Below are 22,812 nucleotides of genomic sequence, written 5' to 3' on the forward strand. Positions count from 1 at the left end.
GGCGGATTGTGCAGGTGTCATCTCTCGCTATTGGATTACTGTGGGAATTCCCTACGTCATTTTCTTTTTATGCATCTCTTGCACAAGACGCATGCATGAAACCAAAATCGATCCATAATCTCCTTCAGTGCAAAACCACAACAACAGCAGAACACGATACGCAAAAGGCGACGCTGCGGTTGTTAAATGACAGATTCTGCTGCTTGAGCACCATCATCATCATCATCATCATCATCATCGTTATGACCAGCACTGTTTGAAGCCATGAACACCTACACGGTCCCTCCATTCCTGACTGCACTGTGTGTCAGAGCTTACCTTTTGCGCAGAGGTGCGGGATGGAAGACGCGGTGAACGGATGATGACAGCGCTGCCACCAGCACCTGCTCAGTGGTGTCTGCGCGGGGATATCACGGTTTAGGTCGTTATCCCTGCAGTCCAAATGAGGAGAGACGGGCGGGGTGCCGCGCTACCCCCCTCCCTCCCTCCCTCTCAGATCCCGAGCCAGGGCAGCTTTGGGCTCGAAGTCACGTATCGAGACGGTATCCCTGTGAAAAGCTGCGGCGCTGCAGAGACACCTCGGCCCTCTTCGGCAGCAGCCTCCAGAGGTGTGCGCATAAACTCCAGCAGCACCTCCCTGCCACTCTGCTGCTGCTGCTGCTGAGTCCTCAGGCGTGCAGCTCACACAGGCATCGCATCCTTATTTCTCCCTCACTGCATCGCAATGTGCTGCAGTCAGTACCGACGTCCTCCCACCAGTCCCGGCAGATGCACACAATATGACTGGGTAAAGCGTGAACCGCTGTCAATCCTAGAAGAGACAGAAAACAGAAAATCGTAGCCTGCCGGAGGATGGCGTAATGTTTTCTTCTGTGCAGTAGAGTGTGAGTCTTCTTGCTGGAGGGTGCGGAGGGATTAAATCTGAAGCTTAAAGAGACTGAGATGTAGTTTCTGCTGTTTGATAACATATATACACACACTGCATATTAATGTGGGAAAACGCCAAAGTGGGCGGAGAAATGAGAGAATGAGGGAGAGAGAGGGATAAATGTTGTCAACCTGTAGAGCATGAACACTGCACAGATACAGATCAGTGCATTTACTACACTTTTATGCAGTTTTTTAAGGAAGGCCTTCTTCGACTTCATTTTGTAAATATTAATACTCTTTGACGACATCATACAGACAACTAAAGCTTTGCAGAATAACATTCACAATACACATGATCAGTCAATACAGAGTCAGATTAAACTATGTCCACACAAAGTAGTTAACAATGTCTCGACCTCGACCAACTGCAACAACAAAATGTGTTTAAATGCATCAATACATCATGAATAATACATTTACATATTATACTGCACGTTTTAACACACACATCACTCCAAATGCTCACTCTGCATGATGCCTTCTTTGATAATGATAGAAATCTTACCTGTGGGTGAGCACTTGATTCCTATGTTGTGGTATTGCTGCCTTCCCTCCTAATGATCTGGTTACTTCAGGTAGAGCCCAATATATCCACATTAGACATGCGCAGGTGAATAAACATGCCTGTAGTCAACATAGAGCTATAATAATGGTATTTTCTGTACAAATGTAAGTCAATGCGTCAAAATAGGATTACTTGTATTCATACCAAAGAACTCCTGCCACAGTGAAACGGTGGCCCCAGTTATAACACGATAAAGTAAACACGGGGACAGAGTACAAATACACTCATTCATCAGTACTGCGACTTCACACCTCCCTCTGTCGCAGAGACAGCAGGTGTTGTCAGGGGAATCGCGCCCTCTGGTGGCCGTTTGGAGGAGGTGCACTAAAGCACATTAACACGAGGAGCAAACAAGGATACGTGGTATTTCAGCGGCTGGACAATAATTAGCTAACCTTAGTGAAAAATATCTGTATTTACGAGAGTTACGCTCTCCCTTTGTCTGTTTACCATTCTGTCCTGCTTTGGTATGAATAAAATACTCTCCCCCTTTCTTAAAGTTTGATTTCCTTCGTGAATTTTGGTGATACTTTTAGTGTTTGAGCTTTGAACAGGCATTGCCACGTGCACCAAAGCTGAAAGCACCACAGTAGTCATAATAAAATATATCGAATAAGAAAACTATGCTGAATATAGAAAATACTGCTCATGGATCCTCATTGGTTTGTTATTATTTCATAGTCTTATTATTATTATTATTATTATTATTATTATTATTATTATTATTATTATTATTATCATTATAATTATAATCATTATCGCTATTATTATCCTGACTTTTATTATTATCATTATCATTAATTTTTTTGTTATTATTATCATTATTTTTATTATTATTATCATTATTATTGTTATTAATACTACAGTTATTATTATTATTATTCGTATTATTATTATCATTATTATTGTTATTAATACTACAGTTATTATTATTATTATTATTATTATTATTCGTATTATTATTATCATTATTATTATTGTTATTAATACTAGAGTTATTATTATTATCATTATTTCTGTTATTATTATTTTTGTATCATAACCTACAATACTGATAATCCAGAAAAAAAGCTTTGAATGATCTTAATAAACCTTTTATGTTGACTTGCTTAAGGAGAAATCCTGTATCATTCTAAGACAAGTCCTTTCAAACCCATTATATTTTTAAAGCCACAGTTTCACATCTCATTTTGTTGCACCTGCAGAGAGGAGACATCAATCGGTATTATACCCATAGTGTGGCTGTGTGAGAGTCTCACACTCTTTTGTGATACAGAGCTTTACAAATACATTTCACTTCACTTAAATCGACTTGAACCATTTGTAGTGGACTAATATTCTGTGTGTGCAAAAGGCACTTAAAGTTTGTTAAAGGAAGTTTACATTGTTCAAAAGAAGTACAACTTTGACCTAGTTTTGGGGTATGTACATGAGCCCGGAGACAGGTTATTGTGTAGTCTCTGAAACGTAAAGGCAGGCTGCTCCTGAACAAGGTCTAGAAAACACTTTTGTTGAGGTAAGATCCTTTTAAAAACCCAAAACAGCCTTGTATTAGCCTTTCAAAAAAGAGGAGTTGCTAGTTTACTTCAGCCTCTGTGGGATTGGTTGAGATAAAACAATATGCCCATAACAATAACAAACTAAGGCAGCAGTGGACCAGCAACACAAGGTCTGGCTCTAAGTGATTTACAGCTATTTCTCCTCAGCAGTCATGTGTATGATTGTAGGAATGATCTATTCACACATTGTCACACAGTTTTAACGTCAGTCAGAGCCTGCCATCGACAAAAACAAGCATTTCTAGATGACAAACTTTGATCCAGCACATTTGCAGGGAACATGTTGGAGCCATTACAGTCCAATTCACTGCTACAGGTGTGTTTAAAACTCTTCAGTACTACTTGTCATTTACACCCCAAAATATGTTAAACACAATTACTGTTAAAAATGTACAGAATTCATGAATTCATAAACAACTAGAGTATTTTCTTGTTTTTATTGCAACAACAATGGTGCCAAAAATTGCACAGTTTGCCCATTTACAATGACATCAGTTAAAAATGTGAAAAATATAAAAACATCGACACAATCAGTTTTGACACATTTATACTTTAACCTGAGGAGAACATACTCTTCCACACTAGAGCCTCACCACACAATATAAATAAAACAGATCATCCCTCAGACGTGTGATGTATTTTCACTCCCTTCAGCTAACTGCATGGTACAGCTTTGAGCAAGGAATAACTAGTTCTGCACAAGGGCCGGCTAGCAGGAGGTTACAGGGTTTAAAAGTCACTCTAGGCAGAAGCAGGATAAAAGTAACTGATAGGTTAACCAGACTTTAAAGCACTTTGACATTAGTTACGTATAATATAAGTATTACTTCCATATCACCAGAAAAACAATGAAAAAGTCAGATTCAATCCCTTTTTATGACTGCAAATGAACACTAAGTACCAGTCTGAAAACGATAAAGTCTATTAATGCTTCTCAGCAGGGATCAGATTTTTTTAAAAACTGAACTCACTTGTAGTGTGTTTGTCATATGGTGTTATTGTACAGTTTACCTAAATGTAAGATGTGTGCTTGAAACATTAGAACATATTTATGACATCATGGGGAAAAACTTCCTGTACAAGGAGCAGAAGCACAAAAGCAAATGTTTCTGTTTTAAAAAAGAGCATTTGGTTTCACTCTGCAACTTTTGGTGGGTGGAGAGTTTTTTTTTTATGGTCGATTATTTAAAAAAATGCAGCTCAAGTTTTGGGCAGCTGCTCAGCATTTACAAAGCGGACACGTACTTATCAAACAGTGTGTTTGGAAGATGCTAGATTGTTATTGTGTTTTGATTAATTCCTAAAATACATTTAAAAGAAGATAAAGAACTAGTCAAGGAAATTATTTGTGATGAATCAGGTTCCCACCCTTTAAATTAGACTGAAATGGAAATTTTCCAAAAAAACATTGTTTGACCTGATCCAAAAGCATCACAACAAAGAGAGCAATACCAACATGTTTTAAGATTGGAAAACTGATGACTTCACTTTCTTTCCCCCCGTTCTTTGCTGCCAGATAACGCACAAATGTTTAAAAGCTCTACAGCCCGAAATAAAACAAAGAAAAGAAACAGGATCACAGTCCATACCGGTTTTCATAATGGCAGTATTTATGATTGGGTGTTGATGACATGTTGAATTTAATTCTATTCATACTTTCAATCTAATTTGAATGTTTTCAAACCAATTCCGATGAAACAAAACACAAAGAGCATCATCTTAAAAGCCGACTACTAAAAATCACATTTTCCCCACGTGTTGATTTTCCATTTTGGAAAGAGGAAACCTTCATGTGTAAAACTTGTACTACGACATCGTCACAGTGAACACCGATATAAATCACATTAATATTATATAAAAAAACAAAAAAACTCATCTCTACTGATTTGTTCTACAAAGTAGTGTGTGCCACCAAAATCACCACGAGGCAGACGATGTGCATTTCAAAGCACTAAAACTGCACCACACAGACGAGTGCACGGATCACTTACAGCACTAGTAACAGTGTAAAGTCAAACACAGGTAGAGACATTCAGCGTAGGTACATTCATGTTGGGCTTTGCTGAGCACGATGACAAATGATTGTATGCCTACTTGGCGACGAGGCTTGGTCCCCAATGAGTTCTCTCTTGTTATCATAAAGTCACACTCATTTAAAATGTCACTACTGTATTTGAGGAATACTCTGTGAAAAGACACACTCACACAGAACCAGTGAAGTACACTTACATTCACAGCATAGAGCAAAGACACTGCTGCTGAGGGCTGAACGGTTTCCAGCTGACAGGCAGGTATGAAACAGAAACACTGCTGCATACATGAGAGAGCAGAAAGGCACAGCAGCTGCGTCACTGACATGAGGGGGCGTGAGCAACAGCAGGAGGATGTAAGACAAAGCATAAGACACATTTCTGAACACAGAATCAGAAACAGAAAAATAAAACATTTAGAAAAAACTCTGGTGCAAATCAATCTTAATCGCCTACAGTGTTACCCACAGATACTGAAAATCATCCAAAAGATGAGTCATGAAACTCTAATGGCTGAGAGGTGTCAGTGTATGTGCAAACAGATGAAGAGAAAAACATTGTCAACAAGAACAGAAACCAAGATATTCAACCGAGCTGTCATTTCAACCTCACTGCCGCACACCTCACATGACACAGCAGGGAAAACAAGTCATACTGAGGGTTGGAGGAAAGTGTGGAAACAGAAATCCCCAGTTCAAAAGCTTCACATGTCAAACATGAATCATCCTAACTATTACACATGTTTTAACTGTGTGATTTCTAGGTATTTAATGTGTGCTGAACTCTAATTTGAGGATAATTATAAATAATGTTGGCGGCATGCCTCTGCAGATTAGAGATGCTCCAACACAAAGTCTGTACCCCTCCAATTCTTATGTAATCACACATCATCTTTATAGTGTGGAAAAATACATTTAGCATTTTAATCTGAGGAAATGTGTCTATTCGCCTTTCTTTGTGTAACTCTGTGTAACTGAATGTTCAGAACTTTTACAGCTTTGATGCCAGAAAACAAAACAGACTTATTAAATCGCAACAAGATTCAGAAAATATAAAATTCAACAGCATGCTTCTTCAGCCAGAAAACAGCAGCAGTGATATTTCACCCTAAACATCCTACCAGGAAGAAGAAGAAGAAGAAATTGTGCGACTGTGAAGCTCTTAATTTGGACTTGCATACCACATTTTGAGTTCCATTGACAGAGATTCAGGTGTCTGATTTTACAGTTCTCTTTAAAACTGAGTGAGTTATGTGTTTGTGTTAACAGAGCAGGACATCATTAAGAATAGTGAAAAGGGCAAAAACTGAGTATTGAGTTAATTATATTAAATGGACACTTAAGGCTGTGAACATGCACAACACAAACTTGTGTTCAAATTCCTCTTTCTGTTCCTGAATCATTTCTTTAAGGAAATATTGGACAATTATTTCAAGACACAAGACGATGAAGTGCTTATTTCAAAGAAGCTCCAGGTCTGTGTGAGCTCGACCACAGGGGTGTGTTGGATTTATCCACAGGGAGGAGCCTACAACGGTATCAGTGTTTGTGTTGTCAGGTAATCCTGGATATGAGAATTGTAAATGTTTTACAGAAGATAAAGAGCAGAAAACAACGGCTGGGTTAATTTAGATTGGTGCGCATCATAGTGAGCTCATACTCCGTAGTTTACAGCACTGTTTGTCAGCACGTTACAAACTTTACAGCTGTAAAAATATCCACTAATGCTTTCATTGATCTTGACTATATAATAATGTTGAATAATCTTCAGTAAAGGTAAGTCAAGCCGTGGACTGAGAAAATTCAGGTGAATTTCCCTTTTAAAGCTCCAGTGAGGAGTTTTACACGGGGTAAGGAGCAGACTACAAAAGCTCAAGTGTTCTCTTGTAACCCCTTTAAAAGCTGCGGCCGGGTAGGTATCAGACTAAGTGAAACGACACCCTGCCACAATAGCCTTCTGTTTGTCTGTTACAATAAAGCAGGATGAGATGTTTCACCAGAAAGCACGACTCAGGTTTGTACCAGACAGGATCATTAAAGAGTTAAGGTACTGCTTTGTTCACAGGGGGCGCCAAAACTGACCTAAACTCAAAGTTCCTCCAAGGAGATTTTAAATGAAATCAGCTCTTCTTTAAAAATATCAGTCAGTCTGCAACAGCCTCTACCTCCTGAGGGAAACAGTGAGTGTTTGCCACATGTTGATGATCCACTCAGGTAGTAAGACTGAACAAAACAGTGACTCACAGCCTGTTTAAATGCCGGACTTCCCCAGAGAACACAGAGATGACAGATTTCCTCCTTCTAAATGTAAGATAGAAGAGTTCCTACAAATGCACTAAAGCCTTTTCCCGTGCACACCTTCATTTAGCTTCCATTGTCAGAGCTCTGTTTCTAAAGGGGATAAGGGAGAGTGTAAACATGATCATTTTGGATTTCCTTATGGAACGAGCATACGACTCTGCCACTGTTTCGTAGCGGCTCTGCGACAGGTGAGATCACACACAGCTTTAAGTCTTAGCTAAGCAGGAGGCAGTGTAAGAGTTTACAGCGCAGTGAGCACGCCACTGTAACGCATTAAAAAGATATAATAAAATAAAATGTTGTTAACAGTTACACCCTGTTATGAACCTCTTTTATCAGTAGCATCACTGGTTGTGGAGTTGTTGCTCCTCGAAGGCAGAGCTATAGATACACAGAGTAAGGCAAACTTGGTTTTAGGTTGATCCTTCAGCGCACCAAATGTTCCAAGGCTATTACATCCTCTCATTGCAAACCTTAGTGTAATTACCATGGAGCTTTTAGCGCCAACATTGAGCAGACAGTTCCCCAAGCTATGTATGTCTATGGCTCTGCTCCACAGCAGCAGGATGGAGTGAGTCTTCACGGGACAAATGTGCCCAAACCAGCTTCATAGAGCAAAGCTGTGAGTTAGAGAAAGGCTTGTTATGGTAGAGATGTGGACTGAGACCAGCCAGATACCGTCAAAGAAGACTACACAAGGCCAGAGGAACGAGCGCCGCCATCAGGAAGTAGGTGACTCTGTAGAGGTGGAGTGGAGAGAAGGTCACCAAGGCGATGGCCAATGGGAGAGGGAGGCAGGACGTCAGAGGCAGGAGTTTACTGGAAGACAAGAAGAGAGAGAATGAAACACTGTGAAGGAATTAATAAATCTAACAGGAAGTGTGCATGTTAGTGGTGATGTGCTCTTACCTGTTGCTGAGTTTGAAAGTGTTGCAGTTGATAAGCAGCATGTATACAACAATAAGAGGCACGAGGTGTGGCCAGCAAGGGTCAGGATCCAACAGATGGGAATACCTGCAGAGGATCACAATGAAGGTTCAAAAGAGGCACCAAGCTCCTGGCCCAGTTTTCATTTGTTTTCAGAAAACATGGAAGCAGGACTTTCACAGAAAACTGAGTTCATATCAAACACAGTGGGCAAGTTTAAACAGTTAAAAACATAAAAAGGATTAAAGAGGCATGACCGTTCTGTTTCTGCACATATTAAAATACACTTTTCATTTCCAACACATGCAAAGCACCAACAGGCATGAACAGGAAAGATTAACTGTGCACGCTGTCAGCCTCTCACATGTTGTCTGACAGTTTGTATTTCTGTACCTCAGGTTGCGGATCCAGTGGATGAGGGTCGGTGCGATGAGCATGACAGGCAGTGTGAAGAGCGCTGACAGGCAGAGGTGGAGCTGTAAGTCGTCCCTCACCTCCTGCAGAGCACACTCTGACAGCAAGGGGGCGCCGTTACATTCTTTAGGTTTGTTCAAGGTTTCAGAATCGACTGTGCCGTTCTCAGCTTCTTTGTGCTTCCGGGGAGCCTGGGGAGGTTTTAGAAAACACACATTATACCACAGTGTCCCCCACAGCTGATCTGACTACTTTGTAAATAACACTGTGACAAACATGCTGCTGTAAACAAGTGAACAAATCTCAACAATAATCCCTTAAGGCCATAATATCATCCCCTGACCCTCTGCTAATGCTGGAGCAAAACAAGTCAGCATGAAAATCTTACCAGATTCAACATGTGGCTCAAAGATCTTTCAGTCATCTGCAGCCTCAGGACCTACACATGCAAACGTGACCAAAGACAGACACATGTAGTTAAAGAAACAGAGTCAATTATGAACTTTTGTTGCTTAATGTCAATAAAAGGACACAGAATGAGTTTCAGTGTCCAAAGACTCACCCTGTAGAGGTGGAGCAGAAAGGCAAAGCAGACTGACAAAGCTCCACAAGACACCCCGCCCAAAACAGCCAGACATAGAATGACGATGAGCTGAGTCCGCAGGCTCAGCGTGCCACAGTCTCTAGAGACTGATGGTCTGCATGAAAGGTGGACAATAAAGTCAAATGTGTGTGCAGCTAGGAGGCAATCAACTCTAAAACTTTTGTGCCAATTATCCATTTAGACCCACAATAATCAAACACATGGCTGAGGTTTTAACACACTGACATTAAACCCCATACATCCTTTCTTACCTGTGTAGTGGAGCTAATATGAGTGAGACTAGTCGCATAATCAGACGGAGTAGAGTGCTCCCCCAGTAAGCCACAGCTGCCCCAAAGATGTAGAGCAGAGGAGACAGGAGGTGTGGCCACTCTTCAACAGGAACCATGCCCTCGTGAAAAGTTGTATCAGGGGTGGTCAGAGGGAGGGAATCCATAAGAGGAAGGAACAGCATTGACCAGCTTTCTTCAAACCAGCTGCAGCTGGAGAGAGAGAGAGAGAGAGAGAGAGAGAGAGAGAGAGAGAGAGAGAGAGAGAGAGAGGGGGAGAGAAAAAATCAAAAGCTGTCTTATAATATTCAGGTGTTTTAAAAAATAATCCCAAACAACATCCAGATTAAAGTCAAAAACTGTCGGACGTGATAAAAGGCTTAAGAAAGGTCAGAGAGTGGGGATTACAGTTTAAGTTTAAGACTTGAACACATGCAAAGCTTACCTGAGTAAGATGTGCAGAATATAAACAGGCAGGTTGACTTTATGCGGCTGCAGGCCTTTGCCGACCACGAGGCTCATGTCTGAAGCTCGCCTCGACTCGAGGATGAAGGACAGCTGCCCCCCACAGGCCAGGAGGAGAGTTACAGCTGTGTACACCGGCACCATGGGACCGCAGAACCTCAGAATCTGTCAGGTGAGGCAGAGTGGATAAGACTCTTAAAGTTTGAACTGTTATTTGAGTATGAAGAAGCTATTCTGGACTATTTTATGTAAACAAAACAGGAAAACAAAAATAAAGAGAAAGCTTTAAATCTGAATGAGAAATCATACCTGTCCAAGGACTCTGGGTAATGAAGTCCTCACTGACACCTGAGGGGAAAATAAACACATTAACATGATCATTATTTTGATTAATATTGTAACATGTTTATTGATGATTCAAACAAACATGCCATGGTGAACTGTCATGAGGTTGTGAGTAAAGTAGAGACTGGGCTCTCTCTGATACGGTCCTGGTGTGATCGTAACGAGTAATTCTTGCCTTATAGTTTGTCTTCACAAGAGGCTAACATAGTTATATCTGAAGAAATGTGGCTTCAAATATGGCAAACTCAATCCTCATCCACAAATTATTTTTTCTGGTGAGATTTCTGTTGGAATAATATCAATTGTTTTTTTATTACCCCTCATCAGAAATCCAAATCAAGTGGGTCACAATATTTTTGCTGGAGGGAGTGTGGAGCAGTTTCTGTTGAGATTGTAGATGTTTTCTGGTCTTGTCCATTTCTCCAGTCTTTCTGGAGAGGTGTGTAACACTTAATCTCAGAGATTTTAGAAATATCATTTGAATCTTCATCTTTTTGTACCTCGGGAAAATACCTGAAGGCCTCAGAAAGATAGACAAATATCTTCTGAAGATTTTTATGGTTGCAAGTAAGAAAGCAATAACAAGAGGCTGGCTTCAGAAGAACCCTCCCACCATTAAACTACTTAAAAACATGATTAACTCTGTTCGCAGTGTGGATAAAATGACTTTTGCTCTTTGCCTTCAGAAGGAGAAGGGGGATAAACTCTAGGAAAAATGGGATTACTATAACCACAAAGACTGTTAACTTTTTGTTTGTCTGAAACTTTGTTATGTACTGTACCTGTCTATTATACTTAAGTTTCACTTTATTTTATACTGATTGTAATGTAATGTCATAGTCCTCACTTGTTCAATGTTATATGTTCATATAAAACAAAATACAAATTTAAGTTTAAAAAAAAGTATTCACAGATATCTGCAGAGGAACTTTTTAACACAGGATGAAACCCAAAGTATGAAAGTTTACATTCAAGTACATATTCAAGTTAAAGAATGTTAATCACATTTTTCATTTAAGTAATGTTTGGTTTAGACAACATAAAAAAAATACTAAGAGAAATTATTTTTCTTGAGACATTTGTTGATCTAAAAATGTTGATTCGAATGCTTCCCTATCCAATCACAGCACAGCAGTCTTACCCAAACACAACACAGTAATCTGGGACTAGATCAGATAAAGTGCTCTCTTCCCCCCAGTTGTACCTTGTATTGACAGTTGGGGGCAGTGTGGAGCTGGAGGAGGACACCTGACGTGTTGTCTAGACGACTTGTGTGGAGCATGCCTGAGATCTCGGTCACTGATGGCACACTGGAGACAGATCAAATCAAATCAGTGGACATGTTTTCATATGAACCCTCAGTGAGTGTGCACACGGACAGTGACAGAGCTAACCTGACGGTGGTCAAAGAGTCCTCTCGAAACCATGGCACATGTATTCTGTACACATTGGGCAGTCTTTCTGCAAACAGACATTAAATATGAATCATCATATTCTGTTGTGAACATGCTTCAAAGTGAGTTTCTGAACATGAACGTACCTTTGTGTACTTTGCACTGACTTGCAACACTGATTCTGAACGCCTGATAGGCCTAAAAATAAACCAAAGGGATCCAGATTTAGCTGCAGAGCAGAAACAGAGTGTAGTAAGCGTCTACTGATAAGAACAGCTACCTGGTGAAAGTGCTGCAGGCTGACGGTGTGAAGGAGTCCAGAGGAGTTGACGGTGACATCACTGGCAGTCAAACCTGGAAGAGAAACAGTCTGTGAAAAAAGGTGTCTGCATGAGGGTTTAACAACAACAACAACAACAACAACAACAACAACAACAACAACTACAGAAGAACTACTTACCAAAGGACATGACGTGGGGCACAGGGACAGACAGAGTTTGAGACTCTTGTCTTTGCCACTCACACTCCACTGTGAACTGTGAAGGAGAAAAAAACAGTACAAAATATACGTAATACCCCTTTAGCTTCCTTCCTAAGTACTGTCATGAATTTGGATATGATTGAATTTTCTCCTTTAAATAAATTCTATAATTTTGTTGAGCCCCTGACTTCACGTCTAGCTCTAGCTTGAGAGTAGATAGATTTCATACCTGTCTGCCGTTAAGATTAGAGCCTGAAACCACCAGGTGAGTGACAGAGGACAAGTCACTGAGACTCAGAACCAGAACCTGAGGATGAAAACAGAATGGTATGAGCCAACAAGAGCACCAAATGATGACCTGAGAAGTGTTATGTTAGAGGAAAGTCACCTTGTATGGCGGGAGAAGCTCAGTGGCCATGGACAGATCAACGGCATGCACGCTGAAAATTCAAAGAGCAAACATCGTACATCATCTGATATACAGAAAATCACAATACATCCGTGATGACAGATTTAAAGAAACAAGGTTAAAACCATCTAACCAAAATTAAGATGTTGACTTAGATGAAGGAGGAAGGGACAAAAGGTTCTTACCATGAGGAACCATTCTTGTGCACACAGCCGTACACCCAGCTGGTCATCTCCTGTTGGACGATAACAATTAACAGAATCAACTTCACCTGCTAAGATATTTCCTTAACTTGAAAAAAGAGGACATAAAAATAGTCAGGCTGAGCTGCTGTATTATCATAAAAATGTGAGCACAACATTACTAAAAGCTCACCAGGTTGCTGCTCCGGCAGTAGAAGTGGCTGTAGGCTTTCCTTCGACTGGACAGAGCAAACAGAAAGTATTTGACCTGTCCTTCCTGCAGAGTGAGACCAACAACGGAGACAATGTTTAGGTTTGAAGTCTGGACATGATCAGTCTGCATTAACGTTAAGTCTTTTAATCAGCAGTCCTCTTTGCCTGCACATGAGGAGATCATTTAATGTATCCCTATAAAGTCCAGTACCTTTGGTGTGCTGTAAGCCAGACGCAGTGTGTTGACTTCACTCCAGGCTTCAGGAAAATCTGAAAAGGGAGAGAAAAGAAGAAAAGACAGGACACAGATGTGAGCGATTCTTTGAAGGTGTCACTCAATCTACGCTTCATTTTAAACAGATTCAGAAGAAACTCTAAAAATAGACTCTGAGAATAAAACACGGACAAGAAGAATTCTTGGACTCCGAAAAAGAGAGCAACAACTTCTGCTGCACACAACTAACTCCATATTACTGCTCACACCTTGCCCGTCACAGATATACCTCCAACCATAAACACAGTTTCAGTCTGACTATGAGACTCATTGGGAAAAGAGAACAGTTTTTCTGTGTGGCGTTCATAAGTCCACGTTGTTGTTGTATCCTCTGCGTATTATCCTTTGGATCATTTGAGTGTGTGAGGTTTTCTGGGTTTGTTGAAATGCAGCAGCTGCTTACATGGAGACCAGAGGACGACTAACTTGAAACACAGACTGGACTGACGCTGAGCACTGAAAACTTCTCCTTCTTGTTGCTCTTTCTGAGCCTTTTTCACATGGACTGACTGATGAAGAAGTCTTGATGAACTTTACATGAGCTGTTGTTTGCAGACTGCTGTAAAGAAAATGCAGACTGGATTTTGAATTTGACCCTAACCGGGCTTTGAACCTAACCAGCACCTTGTCACATCGTCAATCTGTTACTCAGCCTCTGAATGCTGAGAAGTCCACTCTCACCTAAGATGGAGATGGAGTTGTCTTGCATCTCTCCCACCATCCTGACAGGGTGTCTAATGAAGTGATGATTCAGTACGGCCATTTTCTTCTGAGGGTCGTCTGTGAACTAACAAAAACACAACATGAGGACCAGAAACAGACAACATTAATACAACATTTCATGGGCTTTAATTCTTCACAGTCCCCCTAGACTCCAGTGGGATAACAATTCTCTTCTATGACGACACTCCTCCACATTTCTTGACATTAGACTTTTCACAGATAGATGATATTTCTGCATGAACACTTGTTGCTCTGACCTGTCGGGTGTCAGGATTGATGAGGTCAAAGAACGCCCGGACCGTAGCGAGAACGAGCTCTTTGCACCTGCACAACAAAGAAACAAACGGTGCATTATGAATCAGTATGACATCCAAACATGATGCTAAATGAATACAAAAGTTATCACAACATAATGCAACAACATCTCTTACCAAACGATGGACAGATGGTCGGTGGACACCCATGTCCTGGGGACTGCAGTCGCCTTGATGAAACAAGAAGACACAGAGAGGAAAGAGATGTGAAGGATTATTCAAACTTTAAATCCAGTCACTTCAGCACAATCGCAGATAAAGTTCATAAGCTGTTCTTTAAATTCTCCTGAATTAGAGGCAGGCGTAACCATGAGTTGAAAGAATACTTACCACTAGAGACAGCTTATTGGGGTCTCCAGCAGGGCAGGGCAGGGATATGAGGCCGGAGCGAACCTGGTAATCCCGGTAACCACCCCCGACAGACAGAACTGTGACGTTCCTGAGCTTTTTGGCCTGGTTCACCCACTTCTGCCTCACCGCGGAGTAGAAATCTACACAGAGCAGGGACCCGGCAGAAAACAACATGAAGACTGTCTGCTGATCTAAATCCATCTCTTTTATGTTGACACATCCTGACCTACGTGTCAGAGTACCAACATGAGAGTTCACCTTACCCAGCAGGTACGGGTCCATGGCCAGGACCGGAGCCAGGTGAGGGGAGGCCTGGGTGATGATGAGGCTGACCAGGTTGCTGTTGAAGCGGGGCAAAGTGAACAGAGCTCGAGCCACCACTCCTCCCATAGAGTGACCGACCAGCACCACGCTCTGAGGAGGAGTCTTCAGGTGCTGCAGACAGAGGACGAAGAAGAAGAGGAAGAAGAAGCTCACTGTTAGAGAGACCAGAACCACTTCAAGAGTGTAATGTTTACCAGAGAGAGAAGAAAAGGAGACAGCCGAGTGTTTATAGATACGATCCAATACCATACCAGATAAATCACCTATGATATTGATTGTATCATGATAAGGGGAATCTGGGATAATTGATAAATTGCAAGACAAAACTCCCAGAGAGGTTTAGTGCAGGATGTCTGTCCTTAGTGAAGCAGTGATCTTTGTAAATTATAGAGCATAGAGTACAATCTTGACCTGCTCTGTTTGTAAAGAGTCTTCAGATAACATTTGTTGTGATTTGGCGTTGTATAAATAAAGATTGATTGATTGTTTTTTAAATTAAAACACTTAGATTTTGAGACAGTGGTAAGATAATGGTATCGCACAAGTCAGAGAGATGATACATTGCAGCAATGATATTTTATCACACTTCTATTGATAATAAAGTCTCAATAAAACTGTATTTATGGGGTGCCAGTGGCCTAACAGTCTATGCACGCCCCACATCACATACAGAGGCTATAGTTCTTGTTGCAGCAGTCACTGGTTTGACTCCCATTCTCAACCATTTGCTGCATGTCTTCCCTCACTGTCAACTACCCACATTTCCTGTCTCTCTCCAGCTGTCCAATCAATAAAATGTAAAAATGCCAAAAGATATGACTAATATGAAAATAAAATTAAGTATTATTATTGCAGCTTTAAAACAGGGAGCTCAAAGAGCTTTAGAAAAACAAGCTAAGAAACATACAAAAAAAAATAATCAAGAGCAAAACATGCAACATAAAATCTATTTATCAATGAATGATGAACAAAACAGATACTGAATAGCACAAAAAAACAATTAATAGAACATCGTGGTTGTCTTATCTATTATAAATACAGACTCATTTCGATTTTTTGACAACACTTTTGTAATATTTTATAAGAACAAGACTTTTTTGGTCTCCCCTTTAATGTGAAATATAAGATGTTATTCTGTGTAAAGAATAAAACTCCAGTTTGTGACTTCTGTTTTTAAACTGTGCAGCCAAAAATCGAGTTTTGAGAAATTCCTGTTTTTATTTCCAAAAAACTAATGAAATATCTACACTACTAGTCAAAAGTTTGGACACAACTTCTCACTCAATGGTTTTTTATCTATTCTCATTATTTTCAACATTGTAGATTAATACTGAAGACATCAAAACTATGAAATAATCTGGTTTTTCCATAATCTGGATTACAACAGTAGTCAAATAGGGCTATCCATTGTGTACTAACCCTACCTCTGAACAACACAACTGATGGTCTCAAACACATTAAGTAGGCAAGTCATTCTACAAATGAACTCTTGACAAGGCTCATGTTAATTAGAAACCATTCCAGGAGACCACTTCATGAAGCAGACTGAGAGAATACCAAGAGTGTGCAAAGCTGTCATGAAGGAAAAAGGGGGTCTACTTTACAGAATCTAAAATATGAAACATGTTCTGCTTTGTTTAACACTTTTTTGTTCATTAAATAATTCCATATATGTTCTTTCATAGTTTTGATGTCTTCAGTATTAATCTACAGTGTTGAAATAATTAAAATAAACACAAACCCTTGAATGAGAACGTGTTTCCAAACTTTTGACTGATAGTGTACTCCATGAGCGCATAATTTAAGAGATTTGGTCTCCATCTCTCTGTGTCTCTTCAAAGTGTAGTTTTGACCCCTGACCTCGTCGTTTCTTTGATGTTGCACTTTGTGTTGGGGGTAAAAGTTGTTGTGGTGAAGGAGGACATTTGATCCTTTTATTTGATCTTTTTCTGACGGAGCATAAATAACTTAACCTCATTGGAGCTGGTTGGATCATGTTGCTTTAAAACCTCACATCCAACACCTGGCTGCCAGATCTCTTTTAGCGCCGATGAAAGCTGTTAACGAGCGTGTATCTTGACGTGAATCTCTCTCAAAGCTGCGTTTGGATTGAGCTGTGAACCGTACATCTTGATTGTAAGCTGGCTTTCTGGAAATGTATCTCATTTTACTGTACCTCATCAACATCCTAACTTCTAAGGATGAACTTTTATGAATCTGAAGTTTAAATGCAGGGTGATGTAATGTGATATGTGTGCTCTAAAATATCACTCCAACAGCAATACCCCTCTCATTCTGAAGTGTAAGTAACCCTGTCTGTCAGGCTGATGATATTTGGAGCCTCACCTTGTAGAGCCTCAGGATGGCCTTAATGCTCTCGTGGAGGAAGTGTGTCTGTCGGAGCAAACTGCCGCCATAAAGTGCCACCAGCTCCTCGTTGAAATCCACGGTGAAGACGTTGAAGTGAAGACCTCCCTCCATGTTTTCGGCTTTCCTCAAGGCCACGGAGCCAAGAGAGCGAGCTTCAGGGAGAGAGGGAAGAGAGACATTTGCTGGAGTCAGATCAGGCATAGTTCGGAGGTATAGAAAGAAAAGAGGCTTATCTGGAGTGATCATTTCTTTGTCATTGTTTGAATAAACACTTTGAATATCAGTCTTAGACTGTAAGCAGCAAAAACAAAACCACCTAATGCGTCTACAAAGTGTATGTCCCTGCCATGACAGCTTGTTTCATAGCAGCCAGCTGAAATGATCTAGTAAACACGAGATCTCCTCTTTAAATACTTCTCTGAAATGCTGTAATTTCTCAATACTACTCTTGTATGCAATGACGATATTTTATTTGAATTATTGATCAGAGGCGTCATCTTCCAAAACCCTCAGATCCTCGGAGCGACTCTCTGTGACCTACAAAGAAACCCTGCAGCTGATTAAGCTCATTAAATTTACATCCAGGGATCTCCCAGAGTGGAAAACGGCATGGTGTAACATAAGAGCAGCGACCTGAGCGTATCTCACGTTCTACTACAACAAGATGTTTCAACTTGTGAAGCCGGGAAGCTGAACTAACACAGATGCTGTTAAAAATACATCAGCCTGAAGGGTTTCAATGCTGAAAAATCTGAGGAGCAGAGAAGATGGAGCATCGTCGCAAACACCACCAAACGTGTTTGTTTTCACATGAGTTCAAGAGTGTTTCCTCCTACACACCGCTGATAACAGGAACAAACAGCCGACATGAAATCAGGATGGATTCTTATCTATGAGGATGAAACACTCTTTAGAAGACCAAAGAGACATAAATCAACATACAGGTGTAGGCTGCTATTTAGGTCAAGAAACACTGACCGAGACAACAATCAGTTTGTCTTTTAATTCCATCTGATTTCTTGAAAAGGAACTGTTATTTTTATTAGCACACTTTCCCTCATCAGCAGTCAGGAGTCTATTTGCAGGAGTCTATCTTCAGCTGCAGATTATTTAATTAACACTACAGGTGTTCCAGTGAGTATTTATAGAGGCAGACTGAGGCCCGACTCAAAATAAACCTCTGCATGGGCGAGAGTTTGAGCTAAATTTAAACTAATGTCACCCGGTGTGGCTCAGGGATTGTTTTATTTGCAGTTTTTGGAGAATAAATGAGCTCAGCCGCACAGAGGAAGAAGACTTATGAGGTGGTGATTAGTCTAAAAATAGAAAATACTCCTCAGTAAGATACTTTTGTTATTAAGGGCAGATAGGTAGAAGCCTTTCTGGGTCTTTATGGTAATCGCAGAGGGGAGGAGGGTTAATGCAGGGGGCGAGAAGTCTATTAAATTCCCAATCCACAACACAGAGAGAGGGATCTGAGTGGAAATAACTCACTTTACATGGTAAAATATATTTAAAACAGCCGATGCATGGACACTAAGTCAGGACTCTATCACTGTTTCTTGTCAGCAGGTTATACTTTTAAGGTGCTTTAATGTTTTTATGGACTTTCTCTCATTTGCATGTTGATGATTTAAACGCTGAGAACATAAAACCATTTTTATTACATTTTTGATGCATGTGTGCACATACCTTGTTTGTAACTGCCTGCGTTTCCAGGTAAGAAGAGCACAGGTGCACCGGTGAGTTTGAGCGCCCGGGTCTCCTGAGCGTACACGCCCTCCCCGTACAGGTAGAGCCCGTACGCCGGGTACAGTCTGGCCACGCGACGAGGCAGAGCCACACGCTGTGAACACAACATGAACCTCAGTCTCAACAAAGTCATACACTTTTTAAAACTTTTTATAAACACACCTGAAGGCACATCTCTTACAGTCCAACTATAAAAACACAGACTAAAGCCACTGCAGCATGAAATGATACTACTCTACCTGAGGATAAAACCAGTCGGTCTGGATTCCTGTCGAGGTCACCTGAACTTCTCTGAATACAGTTTATACTGGTGTTATTGAGGTGACTTTAGATTCTTTTTATTTTTTTCAAATAAAAGACCTCTAAGTGTACTTCAGTGTTATTAAACCAAAGCTTTTTATATGTTTTCGGGGTCAAATTGACTGATAACTCATAGCTTTCACATTTCTCCAGTAGTTTCAGCCAACAGGTGTATTGTCCACAAAGAACTTTCTTTTTTTTCTCTGGACACTGACTGATTCAGACTGTTTTAGAAACTTTCTGGCAAAATGATGGAAATGATGTCATCAGAAAAAGTAGATACAAACAGGAATCTTTTCCTGCATATCAAATCACAACAGCCCAATTGCATAGCGCCCTGGCCTTTGACAGGGTGTGGTGTGGATTTTCATGAGGAACATGAGGAACACTGTTTCAGAGAGCATTTGATGGCAGCGCTGTTTTGTAATCAGTCCAGTGCACCAGAAAACATGCTAAACCAGACAAAAGTCCTGAGAGTTACTGGTCTATATTATTTGTTTGTGTGGTGTCTTAGAATGGAGAATCACATACAGACTAACCAAGGAGCCTTACACTACCAGGTCCTGCAAGGTTAAATAACCTTTTAAGTCCATGTAGTCTGATGGCTCTGAAAACAACCATGCAACGTGGTTTTAGAAAATGCATTTTACTCTTCAACAAAAAGTTCCATCAGTTTAACAGCTCCTAAATAAAACACCAACACGATCCTGTCGTTTGCTCTAAAAAAAGGAGAGGGATGGAGCCATGACGCTCTATCCTCCTGCTACAAACTGAATCAATCTACAGCAGCTATTCCAAAACTGTTTGCACCCATCACTCATTTAGACCCAGCTAAATACAAGTCCTTCACTTAGCAGGCAGACTTAAAGGAGAAACTAATCATAAAGAACTTTTCTAATTAAACAAAAATACTACTCAAAGCAAAGTTTTCTGTTTAATCCTCTCAAATGTGAGGATTTACTGTTTAAAGCACATTTTAAATAGAGTATGTTGCAATTTAGAACAAATAAAATCAGTTAGAAAATAATCTACTAGAGGTTTTTGAAATTATGATAAACAAACATTTTCATTTTCACAGCTTTGTTGTTAAAAGGGGAAAAATATCTAGAAGTTGAAGCTCTAATATTTACTAAATCAAGTCTAATAGCACCGGCTCAGTTTAATCAAACTGCATTCTTTCACAGTTTCTACATATTTAATTTCTTACAGATAATTCTCTCCTTTTCAACTTACCCTGTGTTTATTACGGGGGGCTCAGCCTGACTCAATACACAGTTTTCATTAATAAATGTCTGCACAAAGAAAATAAATCCTCTACATGTACGATACACAGGACTCTTTGTATTCCACTTCTGTTATAACAAAAACACGTCTAATCATGTGTGTAACAAGGCCGATGCCCACACAGTGCATTCCCCCAGCTGTGTTCCACTTCTGGACAGATGAACACATTAAAATATGACCTACATGGCTTTGGTAACACGCTCTCTGATACTATCCTCACCTGACTTGTAGTAAAGCTGTATGTACAACACATGTTTGCACCTTGCAAAGCAAATAACCTTCTGCTGAGAGGATTCAAGGATCAGCTGTTGATTTATGGTTTATAACCTGGCTAATTTTAGCAGATCTAATCCAAAGCTTACCAAATACACCTACAAGCAAACAGGAGAGCGTGTGCGGGGTGGGGCGTGTCCAGGTGGGTGGCATGGCCCTGTTTAAATGTATGTACCCCAGGTGCTGCCCAATAAATCCTGAGCTATGATTGGCTGTCTCATCAGAGGCAGGACTTATGTCAAAATCAACCATGAGGGCTTTGTTGATGCAGGCTGCTGAAGCTTTCTGTGCATTTAAATTGAGCACATTTTCTTTTGTAGGTGATTTAAATTGTAGAAATTAAAACTCCTGCACACTGACTGTCAAAAATACACACACACACACACACACACACACACACACACACACACACACACACACACACACACACACACACACACACACACACATATATATATATATGTATTTTTGACAGTCAGTGTGCAGGAGTTTTAATTGTGATTAGGGACAAAAATCTTCTTTCCTTCAGGGATTATATTAAGAAGAATACAACATCTTTTTTGCATTTCAATGTAAGCTTGAGTTGATATTTTTAGAGGGAACAATAAAAGGAGAAGATATTTAGATTAGATTAGATTATATTAGATTGAATTTATTGTCATTGGGCATGTCACAGGTACAAGCAATTAAATATAGATTGCATCTAACCAGAAGTGCTTTAACAGTCAATTAAATAAATAATACAGAATATACAGAGTTATGAATGATGAATAAATATATAATATAATATAATATAATATAATATAATATAATATAATATAATGTAATATAATATAATATTTATCTACATGAGTGACTATTGCCTATAGCTACAGGTATGTACAGGCTATGGACAGGCTATGACTATGGTTATGGTATACATTAAGACTACAGACTACAGTACAGTAGTGCAAAGTGATTATAGGGGATTTACATTATTTTCAACTAATATAATATCATAATATATGCAACTAATACATGAATTTGTGCACACATCCTTCATGCCATCCTTGCATAAGTCAGATCCCAATCAGGCCACCCTGTTATAAAAGTCTGGACACGCCCCTGGTGTGTGTGTGTATTATTATTGTAAAAACCATTGAGGAAACACAGACCTGTTCACTACCGGGTAACGTTAGCATGTGTCAGGAAATAGCTTAAAAACATGTCACAGGAGTAAAATGTGTGTTATTTTCAGGCAGAAACAACATTTATTCGTTTGATTTTGATATAAAAGAAGCATTTAGCATGATAGTGGTTCCATGTATTTAGCTTCTGCATGAAACAACCAAACAAACACAGCTCCCAGTCAGCTGGTGTGTTGCTAACCTGAGGTGAGAGGTGTGTTAATGATCCTGATACTCACCCTGTACTCTGGATATTCAAACATATAGGTCATACTGCATCTGTTCTCCTCGGAGCCAGTCAGCAGCTCCCGCAGGCCAGCCGCCAGGAGACCCAGAGCAAACCCGTAAAAGGCCACCGCGGCGAGTTTCATGGTTCAGGTGTGGCTCTGAGTTTCAGGTATCACAGGTGAATGATCTCCATGTTTTCATTTCTCATCCTGGAGCTCCTCTCCGCCGTGCAGACTCCACACAGGCTGCTGCTGTCACATCACCGGCTGAGCCACACAACAGGAACCACTTTCTACACGAAGAGAGGTGATTGGCAGATCTCTCAGCCAATGGGAGAGGAGAGCTTCACAACATGGACCAATAGGA

At 40.3% G+C, this 22,812-nt stretch overlaps 2 protein-coding genes across 5 annotated transcripts in view; both read right to left on the reverse strand.

Annotated features, from left to right (window-relative positions):
* Window positions 1-1,764, reverse strand: part of hecw2a (HECT, C2 and WW domain containing E3 ubiquitin protein ligase 2a) — a 45,506-nt gene extending 43,742 nt beyond the window's left edge. For 2 of the 4 annotated variants that reach the window (XM_034694577.1, XM_034694575.1), the window contains exons 1-2: window positions 1,436-1,764; window positions 319-811 (exon numbers count right to left, since the gene is read on the reverse strand). The gene's annotated coding sequence lies outside the window, so the exon portion shown is untranslated. Of the gene's footprint in view, window positions 1-318; window positions 1,029-1,435 lie in introns of those variants that run through there. The other 2 variants (XM_034694574.1, XM_034694576.1) reach the window with 2 other exon arrangements.
* Window positions 1,765-3,477: 1,713 nt separating this feature from the next.
* pgap1 (post-GPI attachment to proteins inositol deacylase 1) lies at window positions 3,478-22,752 on the reverse strand. Its single transcript, XM_034693605.1, has 26 exons — window positions 22,458-22,752; window positions 19,136-19,289; window positions 17,420-17,595; window positions 15,013-15,184; window positions 14,729-14,889; window positions 14,516-14,568; window positions 14,342-14,408; window positions 14,043-14,148; window positions 13,299-13,357; window positions 13,068-13,151; window positions 12,878-12,927; window positions 12,672-12,723; window positions 12,513-12,590; window positions 12,263-12,338; window positions 12,083-12,156; window positions 11,949-12,000; window positions 11,803-11,869; window positions 11,613-11,718; window positions 10,373-10,411; window positions 10,044-10,228; window positions 9,581-9,811; window positions 9,288-9,423; window positions 9,114-9,164; window positions 8,705-8,916; window positions 8,294-8,398; window positions 3,478-8,203 (listed from the first exon to the last, which is right to left on the reverse strand). The coding sequence occupies exons 1-26, from the start codon at window positions 22,587-22,589 to the stop codon at window positions 8,065-8,067; spliced, it is 2,817 nt and encodes a 938-aa protein (XP_034549496.1). The 5' UTR covers window positions 22,590-22,752; the 3' UTR covers window positions 3,478-8,064.
* Window positions 22,753-22,812: the final 60 nt, after the last annotated feature.

Source organism: Notolabrus celidotus, chromosome 10 (genome assembly GCF_009762535.1).
Source record: "Notolabrus celidotus isolate fNotCel1 chromosome 10, fNotCel1.pri, whole genome shotgun sequence".
Classification (NCBI taxonomy): Eukaryota; Metazoa; Chordata; class Actinopteri; order Labriformes; family Labridae; genus Notolabrus; species Notolabrus celidotus.